Source organism: Schistocerca gregaria, chromosome 3, assembly GCF_023897955.1.
Source record: "Schistocerca gregaria isolate iqSchGreg1 chromosome 3, iqSchGreg1.2, whole genome shotgun sequence".
Taxonomy (NCBI): Eukaryota; Metazoa; Arthropoda; class Insecta; order Orthoptera; family Acrididae; genus Schistocerca; species Schistocerca gregaria.
Genome location: NC_064922.1, coordinates 787,566,757 through 787,594,244, shown reverse-complemented (window position 1 = coordinate 787,594,244; position 27,488 = coordinate 787,566,757). Strand labels below are relative to the sequence as shown.

At 40.7% G+C, this 27,488-nt stretch overlaps 1 protein-coding gene across 3 annotated transcripts in view; it reads right to left on the bottom strand.

Moving 5' to 3' along the window:
* Window positions 1-27,488, bottom strand: part of LOC126354240 (sialin-like) — a 516,792-nt gene that overhangs the window by 420,799 nt on the left and 68,505 nt on the right. For 2 of the 3 annotated variants that reach the window (XM_050003739.1, XM_050003738.1), the window contains 3 exons: window positions 23,715-23,847; window positions 12,320-12,561; window positions 9,652-9,772 (listed from right to left, as the gene is read on the bottom strand). The exons of the other annotated variant lie outside the window; for it this stretch is intronic. In XM_050003739.1, coding sequence (XP_049859696.1) covers window positions 9,652-9,772; window positions 12,320-12,561; window positions 23,715-23,847 — 496 coding nt within the window. The remainder of the gene's footprint in view (window positions 1-9,651; window positions 9,773-12,319; window positions 12,562-23,714; window positions 23,848-27,488) is intronic. 3 annotated transcript variants of the gene reach the window in all.

The window sequence follows — 27,488 nt, the reverse complement described above, 5'->3', positions numbered from 1 at the left end:
TGCTCGAAATACTATAGCTCCTGAATAACATCATGGTTAGTCTACCATCCTGCCTCACTCCATTCTCAGCAACTGCTTCCTTTCATGTCCTTGACTCTACTGATTGCTGTCTGGTTTTTGTACAAGTTGTAAGTAACTTTTCAGTCCCCGTATTTTATCCTTGTTACCTTCAAAATTTCAAAGAGTGTATTTCAGTCAACGTTTTTAACAGCTTTCTCTAAATATATACGTTTCAGAAAGGCTGGTTTGTCTTTCTTAACTCTATCTTCTAAAATAAGTCACAGTGACGGTAATGCTTCATGTGTTCCTACGTTTGTCTGGAACCCAAAATGATCTTACCTTAGGTCAGCCTCTATTACTTTGTGAACTGTTCTATAAACAATCCCAGTCACTATTTTAACACATGAGTTACGAAACTGTTGGTTCAAATTATTACTGGCACAGTGTGTAACATCACTTGACCGAAATCTCTGAATCTGTGGTCGTATTAATCTGTCGTCGCGACCTTATCCCAAAAAGTTCTGAGCGCTTCTTTTAACCCTCGCTCCATTACGAAATATGTAAGAGAAATTTCATCTTTGTAAAGACCCCATTTTCCCCTGTTGTCTGTCTTGGCGCCTATTTAACCCATATTTTATTTACCATTGTGACAATAAACTACTAAGCTCAGTTGATGAGCTAGTTAAATTAAGTCATATTTTATTATTAAACTGACTCGATTCAGATAGTTATTCTTTATTCTCTTTTATTTTTTATGGTGGGAAGTTGGAAGGATTCGTGTAATAATGACTGTGTGTCTGCCTTACGATACAACAAATTGAGATGTTAATTGCTCATTCCTTTTTGTATATTTTAGAACGAGTAACTATCAAGTTAAGCGCTCCATTTAAATAGTTATAAAACACATCTGGCGAAAATAACACCCTAAGCAGGTAGCTTTCAGGCGTACACTTCGTATAAGACACAATGAAGTTACAAACTAAATATTTTCACAGATAAATTGTATTATGGTGCTTTTCAAGTGCCACAATGTTAGTTCAGTGACTAAAATGTCTGAAAAATACGTCCACAACACAATAAAAGAAATGTTTAAGTTAAGTCTTGAAATCTCATTTTATACACACACACACACACACACACACACACACACACACACACACACACACATCATTCAAAATTACTTCCTAAAATATGATTGTAAATTCTCAGAATGCGTGTCCCAAGTTATTTCCATTCTGAATCGTTATGAAACACATGTGGATAAAAAATGGCACCCTAAACAGGTAATTTTTAGGCTTATACTTAATGTACAATACAACACATCTTCAATTTAGCCATATTAAATATTTCCACATGTAAACTGTTTTGTGATGCTTCTCAGGTATTACAATGGTATCTCCTCATCTAAAATACGTAAAGGATGTTATGGTTGGTTCATACACCAGACTGCCTTCACTTATCGTTTTTGTAAGTTTTTCAGTAATTTTTTACCTTAGCGAGCACCATTGTAGGGGGGACAAAGATAATGCATTACGCTCTACGCTAGAAATCATAAATGATGTTATAAACAGCAAATAATGCATTTTATTAGATTTGAGCTAAGTGTACTAGACGTTATGTAGTTGTACAAAATGAACACTCAGGAAATGCTGTAATATTTACTGACTGGAACAATGGTGCCAAGCGGCTCTAAAACGTTTTCTATATTCAACCACTAAGTAACACCAAAATCTACATAAAATACATGATTTAAGCATGCTCTCTCTCTCTCTCTCTCTCTCTCTCTCTCTCTCTCTCTCTCTCTCTCTCTCACACACACACACACACACACACACACACACACACACACACACACACAACATAACAAAAAGACAAATGAAGTGACCAGACACGATTTTAGAAAAAAAGGAAGAAGGTTGTTTATGTGATTTTTATTGCGATATAGCACTGCATAATTTCGTAGTGTACTACAAGAACTTCTGTATTGTACACATTAATCACAAAACGATCAAATGTGGTGGTGGTGGGACAGGAGAGGGACGGAGGGTCGATGTCTTTGCAACACAATCTTTGCCATCAAAATTCGAATATAAAAACTTAAATAGCCCCCCGCCCACCTCCTCAAACACACACACAGGTTGCTTACCGTAATACACAAGTATGATTATTGATATATGCTTGTGAATGAAAATTCGAGTTTCAGCGAAATAAAATTATTTCCAAAACACAGTAGACTTTGACCACAATACACACCTGCAAACTGTCATGATTTAATTGTTCTATCACACTTAAAAATATGTATGTCTTGCATATAGGCACCATTGATAATCTTGTTAATGACCAGAGTTCCATTGTTGTACCACACTTTTCAGGCACTTTGGACCTTCAAATCCACATCCAAATTGTCTGTAATACTTAAGGAAATACATGTAACTCACTTATAAGTTATAGGCTACTAGATTAGCATAGTACAATCTTTGTACAATGCATTAAATTGTCAAAAACATAAAAATTGTTTCTATAACAATGGAAAACATACATGAGCCCAACTGCTGATCTAACTTAGAGCTTAAAGTGGACTTATTGATGAGAATTACTAAAGGAAACTATATTATTCCCATGTCTAAATCAGTCAAAAACACGTCGAAATCAGAGTCAGCCAAACATTATAGTGACTTTTTGCTAGAATATTTACTTCATCTTACAGTTCAAAATATTAGTCATTTTCTGTTGTTACACAGTGGAAACTACATGATACTTTGATTAAATAACATACGGAAAAGTAGTAATACACATTCGTATAATTTGAAAGGAGGGTTGCTACACTTTTAAAGTAACCCAAACATTATAGTGATTGCACACAAGGGTATTAATTTTTCTTATAGTGCAAAATGTTTGTCATCTTACACTGATGATGCTAAGCAGGCAAGGCAATGATAGTTGGCGTAAACCAGCTTCCAAGGGGGTGGGGTAGTGGTCAATTTATGGGTGACTACCACTACCCCAGATAAGCACACGCAGACATCTTACAATGGTCTTCCTTAAAGCAAGTTCCGAATACTTTCAAATAGTGTCGTGTAGTTTTGACTATATCTGACTAGTCCAACTAGCTCTGTCGCATTACCAAGATGCAACAATATTTTCGGCAACTGCCTAGGTAATATTGCATCAGGCAGTTATTTTCAATTGACAAAGTGCTGTAATTGTATTCAGATGCTGTTGGGTTGGGGTGATGATGGTCAGTTGACAAGGTGACTGCCATTAGCCCCCCCCCCCCCCAGCTTCTAGTGGGTGTCAATTATGGTCAGTTTATAGAGTGATGGCCATTATCCCACTTGTGCATACCTAACATGTACACTTATCTCGACCCATGAAATATGATATGCTTAGAGATAGTATCAATGCATATGTTCAGACTCAGAAAGACTAATCATGATGTCAACTAAGAAAGTTCCAAATTGTTCTTGCAAGATGGGACTTGTTTTGACAAGCTGTGACTTGTTCCCATAACCAAAAGTGGTTAGTTACCAAGCTAAGAGTTATCAGGTCAACACTTGTTTCCATGACAAGTTAACAGTGTGTATGGGCAGTGGATCTGTGCAACTGGGATTGAAGAAGTTTCAGCTACTGTGGGCATCAGCTACTGAAGGAAAACTATATTTATATGTCTTCTGTAATTTATTATGTTACTGCCTCATTAAAGTGATAGAGAAAGAGTGATAAAGAGGGAGAGACTCAGAAAATTTACTGAGGTGTGTAAATCAGAAGGATGATGATGAGAAGGATGTAGATATACCGTACAAAACATTTTGTTATTGTGTATATACATATACTGTATCAACTTGCCACTCAAAACATTGTCAGCTTGCCCCAGAAATTCTATGAGCTTGCCCAAAAACTGTAACAACTTGCCACAAAACTGTAATAGATTGCCCCCAAAACTGCTAACAACGTGCCCTCAAACTGTAACAGCATGTCCCTGGAACTATAGTAACTTTCCTGGGAACTAGAACAACTTACCCTGAAATAAACCACTTGTAACCTAAATCTGTATTAGCTCGTTCTGAAACATTATCAACTTGTCCATAAAACAGTATCAACCCGCCCTGAAACTATAACAAGTTGCTCTGAAACTGTACAAACTAGTCTCTGCAACTGCAATAACTTCCCCCAAAGCAGAAACAACTTGCCCTCAAAACTGTAATAGCTTTTCCCCAAAACTGTACCCATTTTCCACAGAAAACTGTATTACTTGTAGCGAAAGTGCATCAGATTACTCCAATACTGTATCAATTTGTGCCAAAACTGTATCAACTTGGTCCTTGAAACTGTGTCAGCTTGCCTCCAAAACTGTATCAATGTGCCCCAAAACTGTAAAACTTTTCCCTGAAACTTTGACAACTGGCCATAGAACTGAACATCATTGCCCTTCCCCAACAATATATGTGGAGGTTAGAGGTAATGACAGCAGAACGTTACAATTTTAGATCAAATTCTTATAGTTTCAAGGCAAGTTGTCACAGTTGTGAGGGCAAGTTGTTACAGTTTAGTGGGCAAGTTGTTCCAGTTTGGAGGGCAAGTTGCTATAGTTTGGGGAGAGCAAGTCAATACACTTGCAGGGAGAAAGTTGTTAGAGTTTCAGGGTAAATTGATACAGTTGTGGTCCAAACTATACAGCTTCCAGGACAAGTTGTTACTGTTTTGAGGACAAGCTGGTAAGTATTCGGGTATGTTGGTACTGCTACTTACCTAATTTGTTTCAGTAGTGCCAGTAAGTGAGTCACAAGTATTTTAATAAGTAATAAAAACAATTCAGATGTGAAAATACTTAATTTAAAGAATCACTGCGCTTGCAAATGGTGGTGTGATACTCCGATTTCGGCCATCAACAAGTGCTACTTAAGCTATAAGTTTTATCAATAGTGCCATATGTAAGCAATGAATATTGTTTAATCTTATAGAACAATTAAATTTCAACAATAGTGCCACATGTTTATTGTGCTCTATGTATTCCATATTTCGAGAAATAATTTTAGTTTGATACAAAAGTCGAATTAACAGCCACAATTAGAGAACAATAAATGAGTGTGTGTTTGTGTGTCTATTTCTACTCTAAAACATTAATTATTAAGATAAATAATTTTAACTAGTTTTTGGCGTTTTTTAGTAGTTTATTATAGAAAATATAGTCTCTAAACATTTTAGAGAGACTTGGCACTGTAGTAAATAGTACAGCATTCCTTGGATGTTCAGTCGGGACATAATATCTAGTACATCTAGTTCAAATGCAATTAAAACGCTGTATTCAGTTGTTAATAAAATCAGTTTTATTTTCTCGAGCAGAACGTGATGCATTATTTTTGACCCACCTAAAGTCGTACTTCCTAAGACGAACCGTTACAGAAAAATTTGTAAAAATGATATATGTTGTCGGTTCGGTCTGTAAACCACAGTAACGTATCCTCAATTGAATGGTAGCACCCTTTACATATTTTAGACAAACATCTACCACTGTAACAGTTGAAAAGCATCAGAGAACAATTGTGATTCGAAATATTTAATTTGAAGCTCCATTGTGTCTTACACCAAGTGCAGGCCTATAAATTACCTGTAGTGTATTTGTTCATTCACATGTGTTTCATAACGTTGGATTTTAGGGATGAAAATCGCTTAGGGATGCTTCATTTGAGAGTTCACAACATATTTCAGATGTGTAAATATTGCAAGATACGGGCTTTGCATAAGTTTTTGTATAAATGCTTTCTAACATGGTGCAAAATTTCAAATCCTTGGGATACATTTGAGCACAGTCAGATTGCTGATCTGGGGCTACAGTGTGGTTGGCTATTTCACTGTAATGAACTTCAAGGTACTGGGATCTGAGTGGATGAGTGGCGAGAAGCAGAGAAAAGGTGGTGGAGGGAGGAAGGGGTGGAGGGTGGGAGAAATATGTGGGCTCTTGCATTATAATGATCAGGTCGTTGATAAAGGGGCGGGCCTTGTCACATGACACATCAGGAAGCATGGCCTGCTACCACCTTGGATTTATGAGTTACTCAGCATTAACAGTGTCTTCACTGCTGCGACAACAGTGTTGACTAATGGTGGAAACTTGAACTGTAGGTCAGAGCCAACATAAATATACTACAGGCACACATTTTTAACTGAAATTGCGGAACAGTTCAGAGAAAGTTTGAGTCTCGTAACAAATAAATACCCCACTCATACGGTTATAGTTGGTGGGGACTTCAACCTACCCTCGGTATGTTGGCAAAAATACTTGTTCAAAACCGGTGGTAGGCAGAAAACGTCTTCCGAGATTGTCCTAAACGCTTTCTCCGAAAATTATTTCGAGCAGTTAGTCCACAAACCCACGCGAATTGTAAATGGTTGCGAAAACACACTTGACCTCTTACCCACAAACAATCCAGATCTGATAGAGAGCATCATGACTGATACAGGGATTAGTGATCACAAGGTCATTGTAGCTAGGCTCAATACCATTTCTTCCAAATCCATCAGAAACAAACGCAAAATAATTTTATTTAAAAAGCGGATAAAGTGCCACTGGAAGCCTTCCTAAAAGACAACTTCCATTCCTTCCGAACTGACTATGCGAATGTAGACGAGATGTGGCTCAAATTCAAAGATATAGTAGCAACAGCAATTGAGATATTCATACCTCATAAATTGGTAAGAGATGGAACGGATCCCCCGTGGTACACAAAAAAGGTCCGAACGCTGTTGCAGAGGCAACGGAAAAAGCATGCGAAGTTCAGAAGAACGCGAAATCCCGAAGATGGGCTAAAATTTACAGACGCGCGAAATTTGGCACGTACTTCGATGCGAGATGCCTTTAATAGGTTCCACAACGAAACATTGTCTCGAAATTTGGTAGAAAATCCGAAGAAATTCTGGTCGTATGTAAAGTACACAAGCGGCAAGACGCAGTCAATACCTTCGCTGCGCAGTGCCGATGGTACTGTTATCGACGACTGTGCCGCTAAAGCGGAGTTATTGAACGCAGTTTTCCGAAATTCCTTCACCAGGGAGGACGAATGGAATATTCCAGAATTTGAAACACGAACATCTGCTAGCATGAGTTTCTTAGAAGTAGATACCTTAGGGGTTGCGAAGCAACTCAAATCGCTTGATACGGGCAGGTCTTCAGGTCCAGATTGTATACCGATTAGGTTCCTTTCAGATTACGCTGATATTATAGCTCCCTACTTAGCACTCATATACAACCGCTCGCTCACCGATAGATCTGTACCTACAGATTGGAAAATTGCGCAGGTCGCACCAGTGTCCAAGAAGGGTAGTAGGAGTAATCCATTTAACTACAGACCTATATCATTGACGTCGGTTTGCAGTAGGGTTTTGGAGCATATACTGTATTCAAACATTATGAATCACCTCGAAGGGAACGATCTATTGACACGTAATCAGCATGGCTTCAGAAAACATCGCTCTTGTGGAACGCAGCTAGCTCTTTATTCGCACGAAGTAATGGCCGCTATCGACAGGGGATCTCAAGTTGATTCCGTATTTCTAGATTTCCGGAAAGCTTTTGACACCGTTCCTCACAAGCGACTTCTAATCAAGTTGCGGAGCTATGGGGTATCGTCTCAGTTGTGCGACTGGATTCGTGATTTCCTGTCAGGAAGGTCGCAGTTCGTAGTAATAGACGGCAAATCATCGAGTAAAACTGAAGTGATATCAGGTGTTCCCCAGGGAAGCGTCCTGGGACCTCTACTGTTCCTGATCTATATAAATGACCTGGGTGACAATCTGAGCAGTTCTCTTAGACTGTTCGCAGATGATGCTGTAATTTACCGTCTAGTAAGGTCATCCGAAGACCAGTATCAGCTGCAAAGCGATTTAGAAAAGATTGCTGTATGGTGTGTCAGGTGGCAGTTGACGCTAAATAACGAAAAGTGTGAGATGTTCCACATGAGTTCCAAAAGAAATCCGTTGGAATTCGATTTCTCGATAAATAGTACAATTCTCAAGGCTGTCAATTCAACTAAGTACCTGGGTGTTAAAATTACGAACAACTTCAGTTGGAAGGACCACATAGATAATATTGTCGGGAAGGCGAGCCAAAGGTTGCGTTTCATTGGCAGGACACTTAGAAGATGCAACAAGTCCACTAAAGAGACAGCTTAGACTACGCTCGTTCGTCCTCTGTTAGAATATTGCTGCGCGGTGTGGGATCCTTACCAGGTGGGATTGACGGAGGACATCGAAAGGGTGCAAAAAAGGGCAGCTCGTTTTGTATTATCGCGTTATAGGGGAGAGAGTATGGCAGATATGATACACGAGTTGGGATGGAAGTCATTACAGCATAGACGTTTTTTGTCGCGGCGAGACCTTTTTACGAAATTTCAGTCACCAACTTTCTCTTCCGAATGCGAAAATATTTTGTTGAGCCCAACCTACATAGGTAGGAATGATCATCAAAATAAAATAAGAGAAATCAGAGCTCGAACAGAAAGGTTTAGGTGTTCGTTTTTCCCGCTCGCTGTTCGGGAGTGGAATAGTAGAGAGATAGTATGATTGTGGTTCGATGAACCCTCTGCCAAGCACTTAAATGTGAATTGCAGAGTAGTCATGTAGATGTAGAAATTAAGCTTACGCCTTACTATTTGAACTTATATTCGAACCAGCTAATCTGATCTACGCCTGTTATTTAAGACTGAAAGTACTGTTTCCTTGTTCAACACACTGGTTAGCTAGGTATTTCGTTCTCAAGAATATCTATAATGAAATAAAATCAGTAATTCTTCGTTTTTATTAGGCTGTATACAATAAAATTTCCTTATTTGGGAGTGTTAGAAAGATTTCACGTACTGAAAGCGTCCTGCTTCTTGTCCTTTGACTTTGAATTCACTAAATCGAAAACACAGCGACCCAAATCCTTTTACAAGAGTTACTGCCTTCTACCGTGCTCCCTCACCCCAAAACGTGTACCCCAAAGCTCGCCAAAACTAGTGCACTGCAAGATTCAACCTCTCCTTTTTAGTTGAAAGTGAGGTAGTCAAGATTCTGCAATGCTACCCAACTGTCATAAATGGAAAGAAATACGAGCTACCTTTATAATCTGCACAGCATGGATTCTGACATTGTTGTGTTGATACATGTTCCAGTACTCTCTTACGCTTCTCTCCACTGCTCCAAGGCCTCATGAATTTCTTTTTTAGTATCAAAGATAAATAATAAGTTCTTGAGACCTCGAAGCAGTGGAGAGAAGCATTATAAATTGATATTTGTGTATCAGCAGAGCTATAACAAAACGTGTGCCATGCAATTTAGACACCACTAGACCCAGCCTAGTCGATGGTGATGTCTACCATAACAGAACCAAATTATCAATAGTTAAAATATTCAAGTATCTAGTATCAGTCTCAAATTTCAGTACTACCTTACGTTCCAAGCTCTTTACCCCTTAATGGATCTGCCTGAAACACCACCATGAGATGTAGATAGCAGTGTTGAAAGTAAGCTACTCAAATTGTTTGAATATTGATTTGCTTTGATTGAGAGTGGCAATTAATAAACTGTGTCAGCTTGCCTCCAAAACTGTATCAATGTGCCCCAAAACTGTAAAAATTCGAGTAGCGAGTGCCAGAGACTGTTGTCAGCCCTCACCTGGGGGAGGATCGTTCCAGGGCTGCACCTTGTCCGTGCCCAGAACCAGCCAGATGAGGTACGTCGCCACTCCGATGCCTGCCGACACGTAGAACACCGTGTTCCACGCAGTTCTCGTTTGCTGTGGCAGAAAAACAAAGTACACCATTAGCTACACCACATACGGTGAGTATGTTTCCAGAGACATAGACTAACCTGCTATTGTGAAACTATGAGCCACCCTAAGGAATTATGAGAGTTTATACAATGACTTATCCTCTTCAGAATGACGAGAGGTCATTTTTTCAATGCACATTATTTGACTTTCTCCTTCGAAAATACACACATCAAAAAAAGTTTTGTATCGCGTCTATCGAGAGGAGAGGAAGGGTCAGTCTAATGGAGTGGACCGAAATGACGAAAAGAGAAACTGCATGAATAATAATTTCGATTTGTTACTTTGCATGAATTTGCATAAAGTGTGACATTTTGTTTAAGTTTTATGAAGACTGTAGATCGAAAATCTATTTAACTTTGGAGATCTGTGTACCATAATTGCATGTATGGACGTATGGACGACAACATAATAATAAAATGGAATTTGTTAAGCAGCTATCCTTATGAGATTTTTTTTTTTTTGCTACTACTGCAAAAGGTTTGAGGACAGTGTGACTGAATTAAAACTATAAGTGTACTATATTAAATCAATTTTTTACACAACTTTATATCTGAAATTACCCAGCAAAGTCATATATTTACAGATATGGAATAGTCATCAGTAACACAGTGAATGGCGCCAGTCAACACGTACTGTAAGTAGTAAATTTACATTTGTATCCTTTTCGTTCCGAGCAACTCTAAATAAAATGTTGGTCATATTATGCTATGCTGAATTCTCTTTTTAAAGGCGATAACTTAATTTTTGTGATTATTAATTATTCACGTTAATCTGCTGAATCCCAGTTTGAGATATGACAGGGAATATTTTCAGGAAAAGTCATTTTCATACAATATTGCTTGTTGTTAGTTGGTGACAGAAATAATGACGAACTTTGGAATGGCCAAAGTTTGTGTTCGGGTGGGATGTGTCGTTCTACTGAATACTTCATCACGTATTTCCTTACAAGTCTTCTGACTGTGTTCATGTCATGGTTGACCGATACAGGGAAACTCCAGTTTCGAAGTGTGGCAGCACTGGGTGCTTCATATGCCACTATCTCAAGGGTGTACTATGAGTGGCTCGATTCGAGTGAAATTACAACCGCCAGAATCGACTTACACGAACCACAACGTAATGATGACAGGTGTCGTGATCGACTATTGTAGATCGCAGCAGAAAATAGAGCAGCAATTCTACGCCAGTTCAGTGCTGGATAACAACAATCAGAGATCGGCCATATCATCCGCAACCGGACGTGTATTTGTGCGCCACCATAAGTCACCGTGCACAGAGATTAGTTGGTCATAGAAGTATGAGAAGAAGCCTGAACGAACAAGACATGCTACACGTTGGTACATTTGGCAGGATATGAGTATGTCGAAAACTACGCAAGGCTATCTACTGTCCGGAGCGACGGTAACTGGGAAATGCCTTTACGGTCACTCCCATCAACCACCGTGCCGAGTGTCATCTTAGTTTGTGGCGGACAGTATCCCGTTTGCCAACATTGGCGCCATTCAGGAGGGGGATGCATATTATCTCCCGGGGGGAGGGGGGCGGGAGCAGAGGGGTTATTTAGGTAAGATTAAATGCGCCGTGATACATATTCTAGTGACTCTTGCGATTGCTACAGGAACCTGCTTCACAATCATGTCCACTTGTCCCAACTGAATCTTCCATTTACTGAATTTCCATGACATAATATTTTTCAACACACCGCCACTAACCGATGAAAATTGAAGATCCCAGTAAGTATTCTCTAGTCAATAAAGTAAAATGTGCACTGCAACCAAGAGGTAATTTATTTGCCTATAGCACTCTACAGGTAACCTGCACCTTCAGCATGACAACAGATCCACCTCTCCACCACAGAAATGTGTACAGGTCTGACGAACACTGCATAGGCATGATAACACCTGTGTGTCATGTTGTCGCCCAAGTTACCTAACCTCCATCTTATTAAGCGAAATGATCGTGCCCCAGACCAAGCTTCGACCAGTCCCCTTTAACAGCAGGCGGCAGTTCAAAAGTGTAACTGTAGCATATCTACAGAAACCAAGGTCTTCCATAGCCAGACAGAGAACCGTTGGGTATTGTAGTTCCCACGATGCGGTGTTTTTGATTCGAGGGCGCATGCTTTTTCCAGCTGCCAGTACGTCGCTGTAGTGTGATAGAGTCAGGTATAACTGTGGATTTGTTATGTAATTTCTCTGATTATCTGGTTGCAGAAGTACAAACATAGAGACAAAATTTTAGTTTAAGATTAGAGCTTTTGTTGTGGAAGCCAACTTTTGATGAGTGCCTCTGTCGTCAGGAGAGGAGGGGCACCCAGAAAAGAGAAGTATGGTACAGCTGGTAATGTGTAGTATACCGTCCACGAAATGCAGGGAGTTGGGTTCCAGACCCTGTCTGTCACAAACTCTTAACTTCTCAGACACAATAATCTCAGCAGATAAGAGTTATTTCTCAGTAACGGGCACGTCTCAGGGTCGCATTCGGAAGCCTCGTAGCCAGTGGTGGGGTACTTACGTTGCCGCTGGTGATCCAGCCGACGGCGTATGGCGCCAGGATACCGGCGGCGTTGGCGAACGTGTTGGAGATGCCGAGCATGGTGCCCGCGAAGTTGGGCGCGATGCCCAGCAGGTTGATGGAGTTACTGGTGTACTGGGCTCCCAGGCACAGACCGTTGATGGCCAGCAGCACAAGGATGGCCACGTGATCGCAACCCACCGCTGTGATGATGAGCAGCGTAAGCGCCGGACCCACGTTCGCTGCAGACACGGTTAAGCGCTTTCTCAATTCTCTGCTCTTAGATACAGGGTGTTTCAAAAATGACCGGTATATTTGAAACGGCAATACAAACTAAACGAGCAGCGATAGAAAGACACCGTTTGTTGCAATATGCTTGGGACAACAGTACATTTTCAGGCAGACAAACTTTCGAAATTACAGTAGTTACAATTGTCAACAACAGATGGCGCTGCGGTCTGGGAAACTCTATAGTATGATATTTTCCACATATCCACCATGCGTAGCAATAATATGGCGTAGTCTCTGAATGAAATTACCCGAAACCTTTCACAACGTGTCTGGCGGAATGGCTTCACATGCAGATGACATGTACTGCTTCAGCTGTTCAATTGTTTCTGGATTCTGGCGGTACACCTGGTCTTTCAAGTGTCCCCACAGAAAGAAGTCACAGGGGTTCATGTCTGGCGAATAGGGAAGCCAATCCACGCCACCTCCTGTATGTTTCGGATAGCCCAAAGCAATCACACGATCATCGAAATATTCATTCAGGAAATTAAAGACGTCGGCAGTGCGATGTGGCCGGGCACCATCTTGCATAAATCACGAGGTGTTCGCAGTGTCGTCCAAGGCAGTTTGTACCGCCACAAATTCACGAAGAATGTCCAGATAGCGTGATGCAGTAATCGTTTCGGATTTGAAAAATGGGCCAATGATTCCTTTGGAAGAAATGGCGGCCCAGACCAGTACTTTTTGAGGATGCAGGGACGATGTGACTGCAACATGGGGCTTTTCGGTTCCCCATATGCGCCAGTTCTGTTTATTGACGAAGCCGTCCAGGTAAAAAATAAGCTTTGTCAGTAAACCAAATGCTTCCCATATGATATGGAAAACTTAAATCTATATGACCAGATCAAAGTTTTGCCCTCCCTAATACGACCCCGATGCACCACCTCATAGGGTCACCAATGTTTATATAAAAGAAGTTTATTGCTCTCTTCGAAGTTATGGAGGTTAGGACGTTAATGACAAGTTGAGACTGGGGAAGGATGGGAAACGGAACTGGACGAGTCCTTTTCAGTTGCACAGTTGCGGCATCTACTTAAATGAGTTCACTTCAGATGAAATATGGACGTACTAGTAAACTACGATCATAGCTGCTATAGTTAAAAACTCCGAAAAAAAGAACGACGTTTACGTGTAATGTCCAAAATTCTTCATCTATGAGCACGGACTCCCTGATACTATTTTGGAATTATTATCAGGCAAACACAAATTTTACCAGCCAATAGTCATCCACTGCAACATAACACAACATAATATTAGCTGATGTCATCCTTCCTCACCTAATTTATTCTTAGGCGAATCGCGAAATAACAGGGCAATGTAAGCTACATTCACAGCATTACCGATTTCACTAAGGTGATCTAGGTAGGTTATTCAGAGGATCCCACAGTGGATGTAAGAGCCAATGTTCCGGAGGAGCGGTAAAGATGGCGCCAGCTGTCATACGGTATTTGGTACGGTGCTGTAGAGAGGGCGAGGCTTGCTGGAACCAACTACGATCAAACGCAGGGTGGAAACCAAGACATGACAATGATACGGTTGGACTCTCATGAAACTAGTGTAAGACTAAACGTAATTCCTGATTAATTAAACGGCTAAAAGAAGAAAGAGAAAAGCCATAGTACAGTTCTCAAGGTTGAATTCAGAAGTTACTAAATGTAATTTAATTTAATCGTGAAAATAACTATAATTAACGAAGTAATGTTAGGATGGTAGCTCTGTGGCCGAAACGAGTATTCCTGATTGTCCAGTTTGTACCGTCTTTCTTGGAAGACAAATAAGGACAATTTAGAATGGCAGGAAAGACAACGAATACATTTTTCCTTTTCTGTCCATTTCCGTTACATTTCCTAATGGGCTATATAACCATTTCACGATCCCAGCAATACGCCTCAGATTTACTGCGATATCTTTGGTATCTGCTGTCAATCCGGCTTGATAAGGACTCTAAACATAAGAACATAATTATAGAACAGGTCGCATTGGTGCCTTGTATATGGTGTCGTCAATGGACGCAACGCAGTTTCCCAGAATCCTACCAACAAATCGAAGACTTTCATTCACCACCCCTGCTGTTGGTTTAACGAGTTGGCTTCATTTCATGTATAAGAAGTTAACAAAAAGTTTCCGTTTGAGGGCACTGCTGCAGCTTATACGAACCCAGTGTGGCTCCAATGCCATTATTTAACCATCGACATGTAGGCAGAGCATTAGTGTGGCATTCGTGTCTTTCCGACGTGTGTGCTGTAAATGCGGAACCTTGAACTATGGTGACGTTATTGCCAAATGCGTACAAACAGGGCCAAAGTGCTGTTTTTCTTTTCTTGATTAGTCTCGGCTTGCCGGTAACATCCATCGTAAAATGAGGAATGTGTCTGGAATAGCATGTCTGTCGAAAACCACCGTTGAGTAATGGTGAGTCACGTTCCGTGCCGGTTGGGGTTCAACACAAGGCGACGGTCGATCTGGGAGGCCAGCCTCAATCATGGTTGTTTTGCCTAAATCACCTGATGTGCTTCAATGTTGAAGGCTACACATTCCTTGACCGCATTCTTGTAGGCGACAAACGGTGGTGCGACAAAGAACGGTGCTGCTTCATGACAATGCACGTCCTCACATCATAAATGTCATAAGGCAGAAGTTACATCAACTCGTGTGGGAGACTATACATAGTGCCTCCTCCCCCCTTCCCCCTCGCGTAATTGTTTCGCCTTCCGTCCGCTAGAAGGGGCCTTGAAGGGTCGACGACTCTCGTCCCACGAGATTCTACAGCAGGCAGTTACAGACTTTTTCACGCAACAGGACCTGGTGTTTTACCATACGGACATCTTCAACTTGGTGCGTCGGTGGGATGGTTGTGTCATTGCTCACAATGGTTTCACCTGATTGGCGTACCGATTCTGGATTGTACAGCCTTCGACAAGATACGTTTTGACCGCCCCTCACACCTTCATAGTAATGCTGCAAGATATTTAAGCAATGTTAGGGGTGTCAGAACTTAACCACGTATCTCGCAGTCGTAAACAATATAGTACTTTCTCTTGTTTGCAGGTATTGCTGTGCACTGATTAACGTTTAAAGACGGCTGTCATCTAGTACACCAAGTGTAAAACTCGTTGTACATTCATTTACAATCATCCAGATGATTGGAAATTGTGTAAATGTCAAACAAACATTTGCTGTAATGTTCTTTTAAAGAACGAGCCGACAGTTCAAAGCAAGTGATCGTTCTGTCGACTTTATTGTCATTAGAGAAGGACACTAACTCACTGGAGTAACAGAACAAGGAGAGGTTCAAATGGCTCTGGGCACTATGCGACTCACGTTCTGAGGTCACCAGTCCCCTACAACTTAGAACCAGTTAAACCTAACTAACCTAAGGACGTTACACACATCCATGCCCGAGGCAGGATTCGAACCTGTGACCGTAGCGATTGCGCGTTTCCAGACTGTAGCGCCTAGAACTGCTCGGCCACTGTGGGTCGGCCGAGGAGAGGTATTGCACTGACCACACAGTAGCAAGAACGGTGTTCGTTTCCCTGCCTTGTCGTCAAGATTTTGGTTTCTCGTTCCTTACCTAAAATCTTTCTCTTAAAGTGGACACGGTCGGCTAGGGATTAGCAATCTGCCACGGGCTTAGCCACTTAAAGCCACATAGAGCAGAATAATTTTCTATGGAAGAAATGTGTTCAGAACTGTGTATGTGATTACACTACTGCTTCACAATTTATTAGCGACAAATGAAAATTTGTGTCGGACGTGGACTGGGACTCGGATTTCTTGCTCTACACGAGCGGTCGTCTTAGCCGCATCGGGCATCCGAGCACGCCTCCAGAGCCGACCGAAATCTCCATGCGTTACTGAGAGAGTGCGTCCTGCCCTCGCACAGTTAGTTGCTGTGATTCCCGCCCACGAAGACATTTTATTATTACTATCGCAGCCTGTCTAGTCATGTAGCATTATTCGCAGTGTTATTGCTTACCGATGTACTATGCAATCATACAATGTAGGCTTTCTCAGCCGGTGTTGTCTTCAGTTGAATCTTCCGGGCTGAGCGGCCGTGGTCGATGTATAATATTTCCACCTGGCGTTTCGTCTCCATCTGCGGGAGATATCTTCTGAGGTCGTCCGGACGACCGCAGAAGATGTATCCCGCAGATGGAGGCGAAACGTCAGGTGGAAATTTTATACTACGCAATGTTCTTCAGATATGCATGCATGTCAGGGGTAACAAACATTGCTTCGATTGACATCTTAACGAAATTGAAGAAATCTATTCGAAGTTGCGAATACGATCAGACTGCTGCTGCACAATTTATTACATAGTACATCGTTAAACACAGACAATACAAATAGAGCTGCACGCCCAGACAAGCTGCGAAAATCATAAAAGGTATCTCCCTGTCCGGGAATAACGGCAACTGTGTGAATGCAAGACGTAGACATTTAGTGACGTCAGGAGATTTGCGTCGGCCCTGAAAGCGTGTTCAGGTGGCCGACGCGGTTAAGGCTACCACTAGCGTAAAGCGGAAAATCCAGGTTCCAGTCCCAGTAAAGCAATTTTCACTTGTCACTCATAAATTGTGTGGCAATAATCATTTTCACAATTCCGAATACGTTTCTTCCATTTCATTAAGATGTCGACCGTAGCAGTGTCTGTTCCTTCAGACATGCATGAATGAAGGATTGCGTACCAAGTCTAGATAGTTAAACACAGACACTGCAAATACCAATAGTAATAATTTTGTAGTTACATATGAAAAAAGTTACAGGGTTGTTGTGGTTAAAAGCACATAGTTGTAATAAATACGAAGAGACACGGGACATGACTTGGAGCTCAGGGTAACGTACAGATTTCCTGTCAGAGAAGTCACAATTCGTGGTAATTGGAGGAGAGTATTGTTTAACGTCCCGTCGACAACGAGGGCATTAGAGACGGAGCGCAAGCTCGGGTGAGGGAAGGATGGGGAAGGAAATCGACCGTGCCCTTTCAAAGGAACCATGCCTGCATTTGCCTGAAGCGATTTAGGGAAATCACGGAAAACCTAAATCAGGATGGTCGGAGAAGTGGTAATTGACGGAAAGTCATCTAGTAAAACAGAAGTGATTTCTGCCGTTCCCCAAGGTAGTGTTATAGGCCCTTTGCTGTTCCTTATCTATATAAACGATTTTTGAGACCATCTGAGCCGCCGTCTTCGGCTGCTTGCAGATGATGCCGTCGTTTATCGACAAATAAAGCCATCAGAAGATCAAAACAAACTGCAAAACGATTTAGAAAAGATATCTGAATGGTGTGAAAAGTGGCAGTTGACCCTAAATAATGAAAAGTGTGAGGTCATCCACATGAGTGCTAAAAGGAACTCGTCAAACTTCGCTTACACGATAAATCAGTCTAATCTAAAAGCCGTAAATTCAGCTAAATACCTAGGTATTACAATTACGAAAAACTTAAATTGGAAGGAACACAAAGAACATGTTGTGGCGAAGGCTAACCAAAGACTGCGTTTTACTGGCAGGACAGATGACAGGAAAATGTAACAGACCTACTAAGGAGACTGCCTACACTACGCTTGTCCGTCCTCTTTTAGAAGACTGCTGCGCGGTGTGGGATCCTTACCAGATCGGACTGACGGAGTACATTGAAAAAGTTCAGAGAAAGGCAGCACGTTTTGTACTATCGAGAAATATGGGAGAGAGAGTCACAGAAATGATACGGGATTTGGGCTGGAAATCAGGAGTTTTTCGATGCGACGGAATATTCTCATGAAATTCCAATCACCAACTTTTTCCTCCGAATGGGAAAATATTTTGTTGACACCGACGCACATCAGGAGGAACGATCACCACGATAAAATAAGAGAAATCAGAGCTTGTACGGAAAGATATAGGTGTTCATTCTTTCCGCGCGAGAAATGTGAAGGTGGTTCGATGAACCCTCTGCCAGGCATTTTGAACGTGATTTGCAGATGTAGACGGAAAGAGAGTTAAGAGCAACGGAGGTTTATTTAGTTCGTGGAGCAGCAAATTCCGGTAATTTAAACATTCAGTCGTCAGTGTGTAGAATTGCTACTACAGAACATCATGCAAATTTTTCTTTCATGAAGAATGGCGACGATATAGCTTTCATAGTATCTCATTATGAACATGAAATACACACAACACCTGTGTGCTCTGGTCACGCTGTAAGACGCAACGTTGCCAGGGATAAGTGCCACACGACGAGACTCCATACAGATAACAGAAATTACTACTTGCTTCGAGTAACTGCCCTACCTTTGCTGTGTGTTATCTCCATTTCTGATGCAACGAAGCACGCGTATTGCGGCAACAGAACTTTGTTATGAAACTGCCGTCTGTACTGCAGTGTAGAAAATGTTCGATGTATTTCGGTTTATGATATTTTGATGTTTCTTAGACTTGGTTGTTACGTCGTAATCGATCTTAAGTTGCTTTCGTTGGTTAATAACCAAAATTTTCCATGTATGTTACTATACAAGCTCTGTGTTACTACTGTCGGTATTTCGGGCGATTGATTTCAATCCCTTTGTCTTACTTTGCTGCAAAATAATAGGAAATAACTAAGTTTGCAGTCTGTCGAGGCATGTTATTTTTGTTTTTAATAACCTAAGATAATTCGTCTGGCCTGTACCAACTTCGCTGAGTTAGTTTTCGCTGTTGCTGTTGTGGACTTCAGTCCTGAGACTGGTTTGATGCAGCTCTCCATGCTACTCTATCCTGTGCAAGCTTCTTCATCTCCCAGTACCTACTGCAACCTACATCCTTCTGAATCTGCTTGGTGTATTCATCTCTTGGTCTCCCTCTATTATTTTTACCTTCCACGCTGCCCTCCAATACTAAATTGGTGATCCCTTGATGCCTCAGAACATGTCCTGCCAACCGATCCCTTCTTCTAGTTAAGTTGTGCCACAAACTTCTCTTCTCCCCAATCCTATTCAATACCTCCTTATTAGTTATATGATCTACCCATCTAATCTTCAGCATTCTTCTGTAGCACAACATTTCGAAAGCTTCTATTCTCTTCTTGTCCAAACTAGTTATCGTCCATGTTTCACTTCCATACATGGCTACGCTCCATACGAATACTTTCAGAAACGACTTCCTGGCACCTAAATCAATACTCGATGTTAACAAATTTCTCTTCTTCAGAAACGCTTTCCTTGCCATTGCCAGTCTACATTTGATATCCTCTCTACTTCGACCATCATCAGTTATTTTGCTCCCAAAGAGCAAAACTCCTTTACTACTTTAAGTGTCTCATTTCCGAATCTAATTCCCTCAGCATCACCCTGCTTAATTCGACTACATTCCATTATCCTCGTTTTGCTTTTGTTGATGTTCATCTTGTATCCTCCTTTCAAGACACTATCCATTCCGTTCAATTGCTCTTCCAAGCCTTTGTTGTCTCTGACAGAATTACAATGTCATCGGCGATCCTCAAAGGTTTTATTTCTTCTCCAAGGATTTTAATACCTACTCCAAATTTATCTTTTGTTTCCTTCGCTGCTTGCTCAATATACAGATTGAATAACATCGGGGATAGCCTACAACCCTGTCTCACTCCCTTCCCAACCACTGCTTCCCTTTCGTAACCCTCGACTCTTGTAACTGCCATATGGTTTCTGTACAAATTGTAAATAGCCTTTCGCTCCCTGTATTTTACCCCTGCCACCTTCAGAATTTGAAACAGAGTATTCCAGTCAACATTGTCAAAAGCTTTCTCTAAGTCTACAAATACTATAAATGTAGGTTTGCCTTTCCAAAATCTAGCTTCTAAGATAAGTCGTAGGGTCAGTATTGCCTCACGTGTTCCAACATTTCTACGGAATCCAAATTGATCTTCCCCGAGGTCTGCTTCTACTAGTTTTCCCATTCGTCTGTAGAGAATAGGCGTTAGTATTTTAGATCCGTGACTTATTAGACTGATTGTTCGGTAATTTTCACATCTGTCAGCACTTGCTTTCTTTGGGATCGGAATTATTATATTCTTCTTGAAGTCTGAGGGTATTTCGCCTGTCTCATACATTTTGCTCATCAGATGGTAGAGTTTTGTCAGGACTGGCTCTCCCAAGGCCGTCAGTAGTTCTAATGGAATGTTGCCTACTCCCGGGGCCTTGTTTCGACTCAGGTCTTTCAGTGCTCCGTCAAATTCTTCACGCAGTATCGTATCTCCCATTCCATCTTCATCTATATCCTCTTCCATAATATTGTCCTGAAGTACATTGCCCTTGTATAGGCCCTCTATATACTCCTTCCACCTTTCTGCTTTCCCTTATTTGCTTAGAACTGGGTTTCCATCTGAGCTCTTGATTTTCATACAAGTGGTTCTCTGTTCTCAAAAGGTCTCTTTAATTTTCCTGTAGGCAGTAATTATCTTACCCTAGTGTGATAAGCCTCTACATCCTTACATTTGTCCTCTAGCCATCCCTGCTTAGCCATTTTGCACTTCCTGTCGATCTCATTTTTGAGACGTTGGTATCCCTTTTTGCCTGCTTCTTTTACTGCATTTTTATATGTTTTCTCCTTTCATTAATTAAATTTAGTATTTCTTCTGTTACCCAAAGTTTTCTACTAGCCCTCGTGTTTCCACATCTGCCCATGGAAATGTCTTACAATTTAAAACCTTGTTCCTAAGTTATATTATATGTTTTCTTAAATATCGTTACACAGGTTTTTAGTGAATGTGACGAATCGTCATATTTTGAAATTTGTCTTCTGCCGACAATTTTGCTCGTTTTTTAGTGTGGATTATGGTTCATAACAGCAAATTCTGCTGTTGGACGTGCTTTTATGTTTAAGTACGAGTAATTAATTTGATCATCTTGCTTTGTTCAGGCTCGTGTGTTCCAGTTAACGAAAAGTGCCGACACGGAGATCAGAACGATACAGCAGAAAGGGCTGTGAGACGACGTCAGCCAATAGCACGCTTAGTAAGACGTCACCAGGCAGGAGCGCCCACTACATGAAGAGAATAAAAGCGACGCTCCGCCTAGCCTAGCCTCGGCCGCACTAGAAGAGCTGCAGTGATCTTACCAATAGAAAAACATAGGAACTTGTGTGATTAGCTTGCATGGAAATTGTATCTATCAAAGTACTTTGATTATTTGCATGTCGCCAAATGCTTGCGACCCATCATGTAGCAACGAAAAGTTAAGAATTGTCAGTTCAATTACTACAATAAACTCCATTACTATGGTCTGCTTGTATGTTTTCTAGCTAGCCGAAAAAACAGCTTCCTAGGCACCCTATAAGAGACGTGTGGGCAGGGTCACACATCATCAAGTTGAGCCCCTGTCTGAAATTGACAGTATTTTTTTAGAAAGGAAAACAATGTATTTTACGAATTATCTGAAGATGTTGAAGCAATTTCAGCACAGCAGTTTCAGTACTGTAATTGCCTAGCCTTTAGCAAAAACATAAACGACGTTTGCAGGGAGCACGTACGCCCGTGGCTCTATCATGTGCACGTTTTGTACTGGTAGGTCTGTGAAAACAGCAGATACGAAAGGTGGATTCTCTTAATATTCTTTTGTGACAAGGGAGTGGAATGACTTTGACAGTATTTTGTTTGTGTTTCTAATGAATGTACCAAAATAAACAAACTAAACAGAAGAAATATGTTCCGTGGAATTTTGCTATTCCGGCAGCGTGACGTTAACTTTTTGCCTCGTTGTTTCGGCTGACAACCAGGCAGTCCTCTTCAGGTGAATTTTACGACTGGATGTTCAGGCAAATTTCGGGCTTTCTGCCGGTTGTCGTTCGATACATACCACGATATTTCATCTGGGCACCTGCGAGTCATCAGGTGAGCTATGGAAGAATTTAACTGGAGGTTACTAGCATGCGTCCCCTTATTGACATCAGTCATGAAGTTCACCTGGAGACAGTTGGTTGGTGGTCTGTCGCAGCATCAAAGCTAGATGTCTATAGCATCTGGCTGAAATCACAAAATCTCCTGGAATTCCCAACACGCTGGAAAAAACTTCAAGAAACACAAAAAAAGAATATAATCTTACGCTTTATTGCTTCGACGTTGTCAATAGGAGGAAATCATATTTGCAAGTTAATATGAGGTAGTAAGGGGTTTTTATCGAAATGTGCTTACATCGGTTTAAAATAGGATGGAAAATTCTGACAATAAGAGATAAATAAGAAAATAGGGAGTTAGGTATGACGAGAGACAGTAACAAGCAAATCAACAACGACAACAATATCAATACAGAGGAGAAGATCGTTGTGCTATGAAAACCGTGCAATAGACGTACTGTAGTGTGAGCAAAGTTTGCTTTCATTCAGATCACGTAGCGTACAGAGAACATGGAAAGTGGCTAATGACAAATGCAGTGTTCTAGGGCTGTATCAGGTTAGTACAGAAATTAACAAGAGGAAAAGCATCCAAGTGTTATGGGCACTGCAGTTCAGGAGCTGTGAAAGTTGAGACATTTCTTGACTCATGTCAAGGGGTAACTACAATAGGAACCACATAACGCAAAAATGAATGTAATGATAACCTTCATAACAGACTAGTTAAAAATAGTTAATAACACCAGTAAAACACAATGAAGAAGGGTCACCTATTGTTGAAAATTACGCCGAGTCCGATAAGGCAGAGGTAAAGCGGACAAAAAAAGGCCTCTAATTTATAGCTAGGTAACTTTAAGTTATGTTTTAAGACAGAGACAGATTAGGCGTAAAATCAGTTCAAAGAAATTCAGAAATCATCTGGAAGAAAAGTGTTCTAGATTGCAAATGAAATGTTTAAGCTATCGGAGAACTTATGGAAGAAAAGAGTAGAAGAGGAATTAGGTATGATGTGAGAACAAGAGTAATTAGGGTTCCATGATACAGACAGCTTGAAATGAATTTTAAGTGGGGTCAGAATGGATCACCTGAAAAAAAAGATATATTTATGAAGTCTTCCTCGGGAGAAACAGGAAATGTGACATTATTAGAAATGAGGTACACTGACAAGTGTAGATAAACAAATTGCAGTGAATGAAAGAGTAAAGTCACTAGAGACAACCAGTTGGCAAGGCCAGAATAGAACTTCAAAACAACATTTTTGATTGAAGGAAATATTCATTTCACTCACTGATTCCGTTGAAGATGCGGTAGCCGTTCATCTTGGAGACAATCTTGTTGCTGATCAGGTAGTCGAGTATCCAGCTGAAAACGACGCTGGCGGAGCCTCCCATTATGTAGGGGATCGCAGACAGGGCGGCATTCTGCAAAGCAACAAAACATCCAAATACTATCAACTGATAGACTTGTATTTTAGCTGCCAGAACCATGTACTTAACGTTTCGAGAAGCGTCCGTTTATGTCTGCATTCAATAGAAAGAGTCGGCCAACCGCGTAACCATTAAATACGGAGAAACATTCCAAGAAAGTTAATAAACTGTATGGCTACCTATCCGAAACATAGTGGTTTATACATTAGCATTTATCCTTAGCGTAAGGTGTTCCCTCAAACACCAAACACAATCAGTAACATGAAACCATGCTTCCTTTGTAGGCTCGGAGTTTCTGTACTTCATTAAGTGCTACATCATTTCTGTAAGTTTATTCTTGGGAACAATACTTTCGTATAGTAAGTCATGGATGGAATTTCAACTTACAGTGTCATTAGCATTCAAAAAGAATATCTTCCTCACTGCATTAGATACTAAACAGTGAAAATAGGTAATAAGAGGCAGTTAAATTGTAACATTTTACTGTCATTTTTTATCCAACATACGATTTGATGAAATGTATGATGAGATAAAGAAATTATTCAGGTAGTGAAGGGAGACGAAAATTTAATAGTCATGGGTGAATGGAATTCAACAGTAGGAAAAGGGAGAGAAGGAAACATAGTAGGTGAATATGGATTGGGGGTAAGAAATGAAGGACGAAGCCATCTGGTAGAATTTTGCACAGAGCATAAATTAATCATAGCTAACACTTGGTTCAAGAATCATGAAAGAAAGTTGTATACATGGAAGAATCCTGGAGATGCTAAAAGGTATCAGATATACTATATAATTGTAAGACAGAGATTTAGGAACCAGGTTTTAAATTGTAAGACATTTCCAGGGGCAGATGTGGACTCTGCCCGCAATCTATTGGTTATGAACTATAGATTAAAACTTAAGAAACTGCAAAAAGGTGGGAATTTGACGGGGCACTGAAAGACCTGAGTCGAAACAAGGCCCCGGGAGTAGACAACATTCCATTAGAACTACTGACGGCCTTGGGAGAGCCAGTCCTGACAAAACTCTACCATCTGATGAGCAAGATGTATGAGACAGGCGAAATACCCTCAGACTTCAAGAAGAATATAATAATTCCGATCCCAAAGAAAGCAGGTGCTGACAGATGTGAAAATTACCAAACAGTCAGTCTAATAAGTCACGGATCTAAAATACTAACGCCTATTCTCCACAGACGAATGGGAAAACTAGTAGAAGCAGACCTCGGGGAAGAACAGTTTGGATTCCGTAGAAACACTGGAACACGTGAGGCAATACTGCCCCTACGACTTATCTTAGAAGAAAGATTAAGGAAAGGCAAACCTACGTTTCTAGCATTTGTAGACTTAGAGAAAGCTTTTGACAATGTTGACTGGAATACTCTGTTTCAAATTCTAAAGGTGTCAGGGATAAAGTACAGGGAGCGAAAGTCTATTTACAATTTGTACAGAAACCAGATGGCAGTTTTAAGAGTCGAGGGGCACGAAATGGAAGCAGTGGTTGGGAAGGGGGCGAGACAGGTTTGTAGCCTATCCCCAATGTTATTCAATCTGTATATTGAGCAAGCAGTGAAGGAAACAAAAGAAAAATTCGGAGTAGGTATTAAAATCCATGGAGAAGAAATAAAAAATTTGAGGTTCGCCGATGATATTGTAATCCTGTCAGAGACAGGACTTGGAAGAGTAGTTGAACGGAATGGACAGTGTCTTGAAAGGAGGGTATAAGAAGAACATCAACAAAAGCAAAACGAGGATAATGGAATGTGGTCTAATTAAGCCGGGTGATGCTGAGGGAATTAGATCAGGAAATGAGACACTTAAAGTAGTAAAGGAGTTTTGCTATTTGGGGAGCAAAATAACTGATGATGGTCGAAGTAGAGAGGATATCAAATGTAGACTGGCAATGGCAAGGAAAGCGTTTCTGAAGAAGAGAAATTTGTTAACATCGAGTATTGATTTAGTTGTCAGGAAGTCGTTTCTGAAAGTATTCGTATGGAGCGTAGCCATGTATGGAAGTGAAACATGGACGATAAATAGTTTGGACAAGAAGAGAATAGAAGCTTTCGAATTGTGGTGCTACAGAAGAATGCTGAATATTAGATGGATAGATCACATAACTAATGAGGAGGTATTGAACAGAATAGGGTAGTAGTTTGTAGCACAACTTGACAAGAAGAAGGGATCGGTTGGTAGGGCATGTGTGAGGCATCAAGGGACCACAAATTTAGCACTGGAGGGCAGCGTGGAGGGTAACAATCGTAGAGGGAGGCCAAGAGATGAATACACTAAGCAGATTCAGAAGGAAGTAGATTGCAGTAAGTACTGGGAGATGAAGAAGCTTGCACAGGATAGAGTAGCAAGGAGAGCTGCATCAAACCAGTCTCAGGACTGAAGACCACAACAACACCAACATTGTTTGAGGTATAAAGTGCCGTAACTTTTATTGAACGTGGTGATCATGAGCCACACTATCTGCTTTCAGATCGTAGGCAGTAGACCTGGTTACGCTGAATACATCTGTTGTTTCTCCTGAGAGGAAATTATTGAGAATCACAAAGTACCTTCTAAAATTTATTGTCTGTAGTATAAAATATATTTCCAACAAATTTGCATAGCTTCGCTGACAGTTCGTGTTATAGAAAATTTTGTAAAATATAGACAATATATTTTAATTCATAGCAGGAAGTGTACTGTCTTTTAACAAAAGGGTTTTATCAAATTCATCTCAACTAAAATTACAACATTTCAGCAGCGTCATCGTAGTAGTTTTGAGATACAAACAAAGTGTTTGCATCAATGCGGTCCCACAAATTCTATGACGTTAACGCCATAGATAACGAGCAATTAAAGGGAATCTTCCCAATTTCTAATGCAGTACATACTGCGGTTTTGATATCAATAGCTTCGGCGGTGAAAATTCTAACATCTCTTACTAAAAAGCATGACCCTCGTGGGAAGCAGCACGAACACACTCACAAGAGTATGGTCCAATCCGATATCACGAAACCTAATTGAATTTTTTTACACAGGCAGAATATGCAGAAGGAAACGCAATGAAAAAAATTTAGCTGCAAATATAAACCGCAGACAATTGACAGATTCGTGCTCTCCAGGCGGATTGAGGAATGCACACTCCAACCATAGTTGTAGCAGACAGTGCATGCTCAACAAGGCAGCCGCACATCCTTGGTTGTCTGCTCATTGTTAAACTATGCGATCGTAATTTGTAAAGAGAATTTCAGTTTTCGTTGGTTCTCTGTCACATTTGTTCATAGTTACTATTCACCAGAATTCACAACTAATTTAAATCGTAGTAATTAGGAGTCCCTTTGCGGTATCGCTAAGTGTTAAGAATGGTGACAAAACTATCAGTTTCCTTTCTGTTTTTTTCGGATATGCTTGCTAATAGCATCTGTCATTGTGAAGGTTCCAGAGTTTCACAGTAATGTGAAATCCATCAATGTTCTAAACTTTGGAAAAATGAAATATGAAGAATATGGTACACAATCAAATTTCTCCTGAAGACCTAAATGTGTTATTCATTAGCCAATTTCTTGACAATTCATTCTAATTGTGTCGACATTTCGTTCGAAGTTGCGTAAAGGTTAGAAAAAACAGGAAGTAATTCTGACGCTT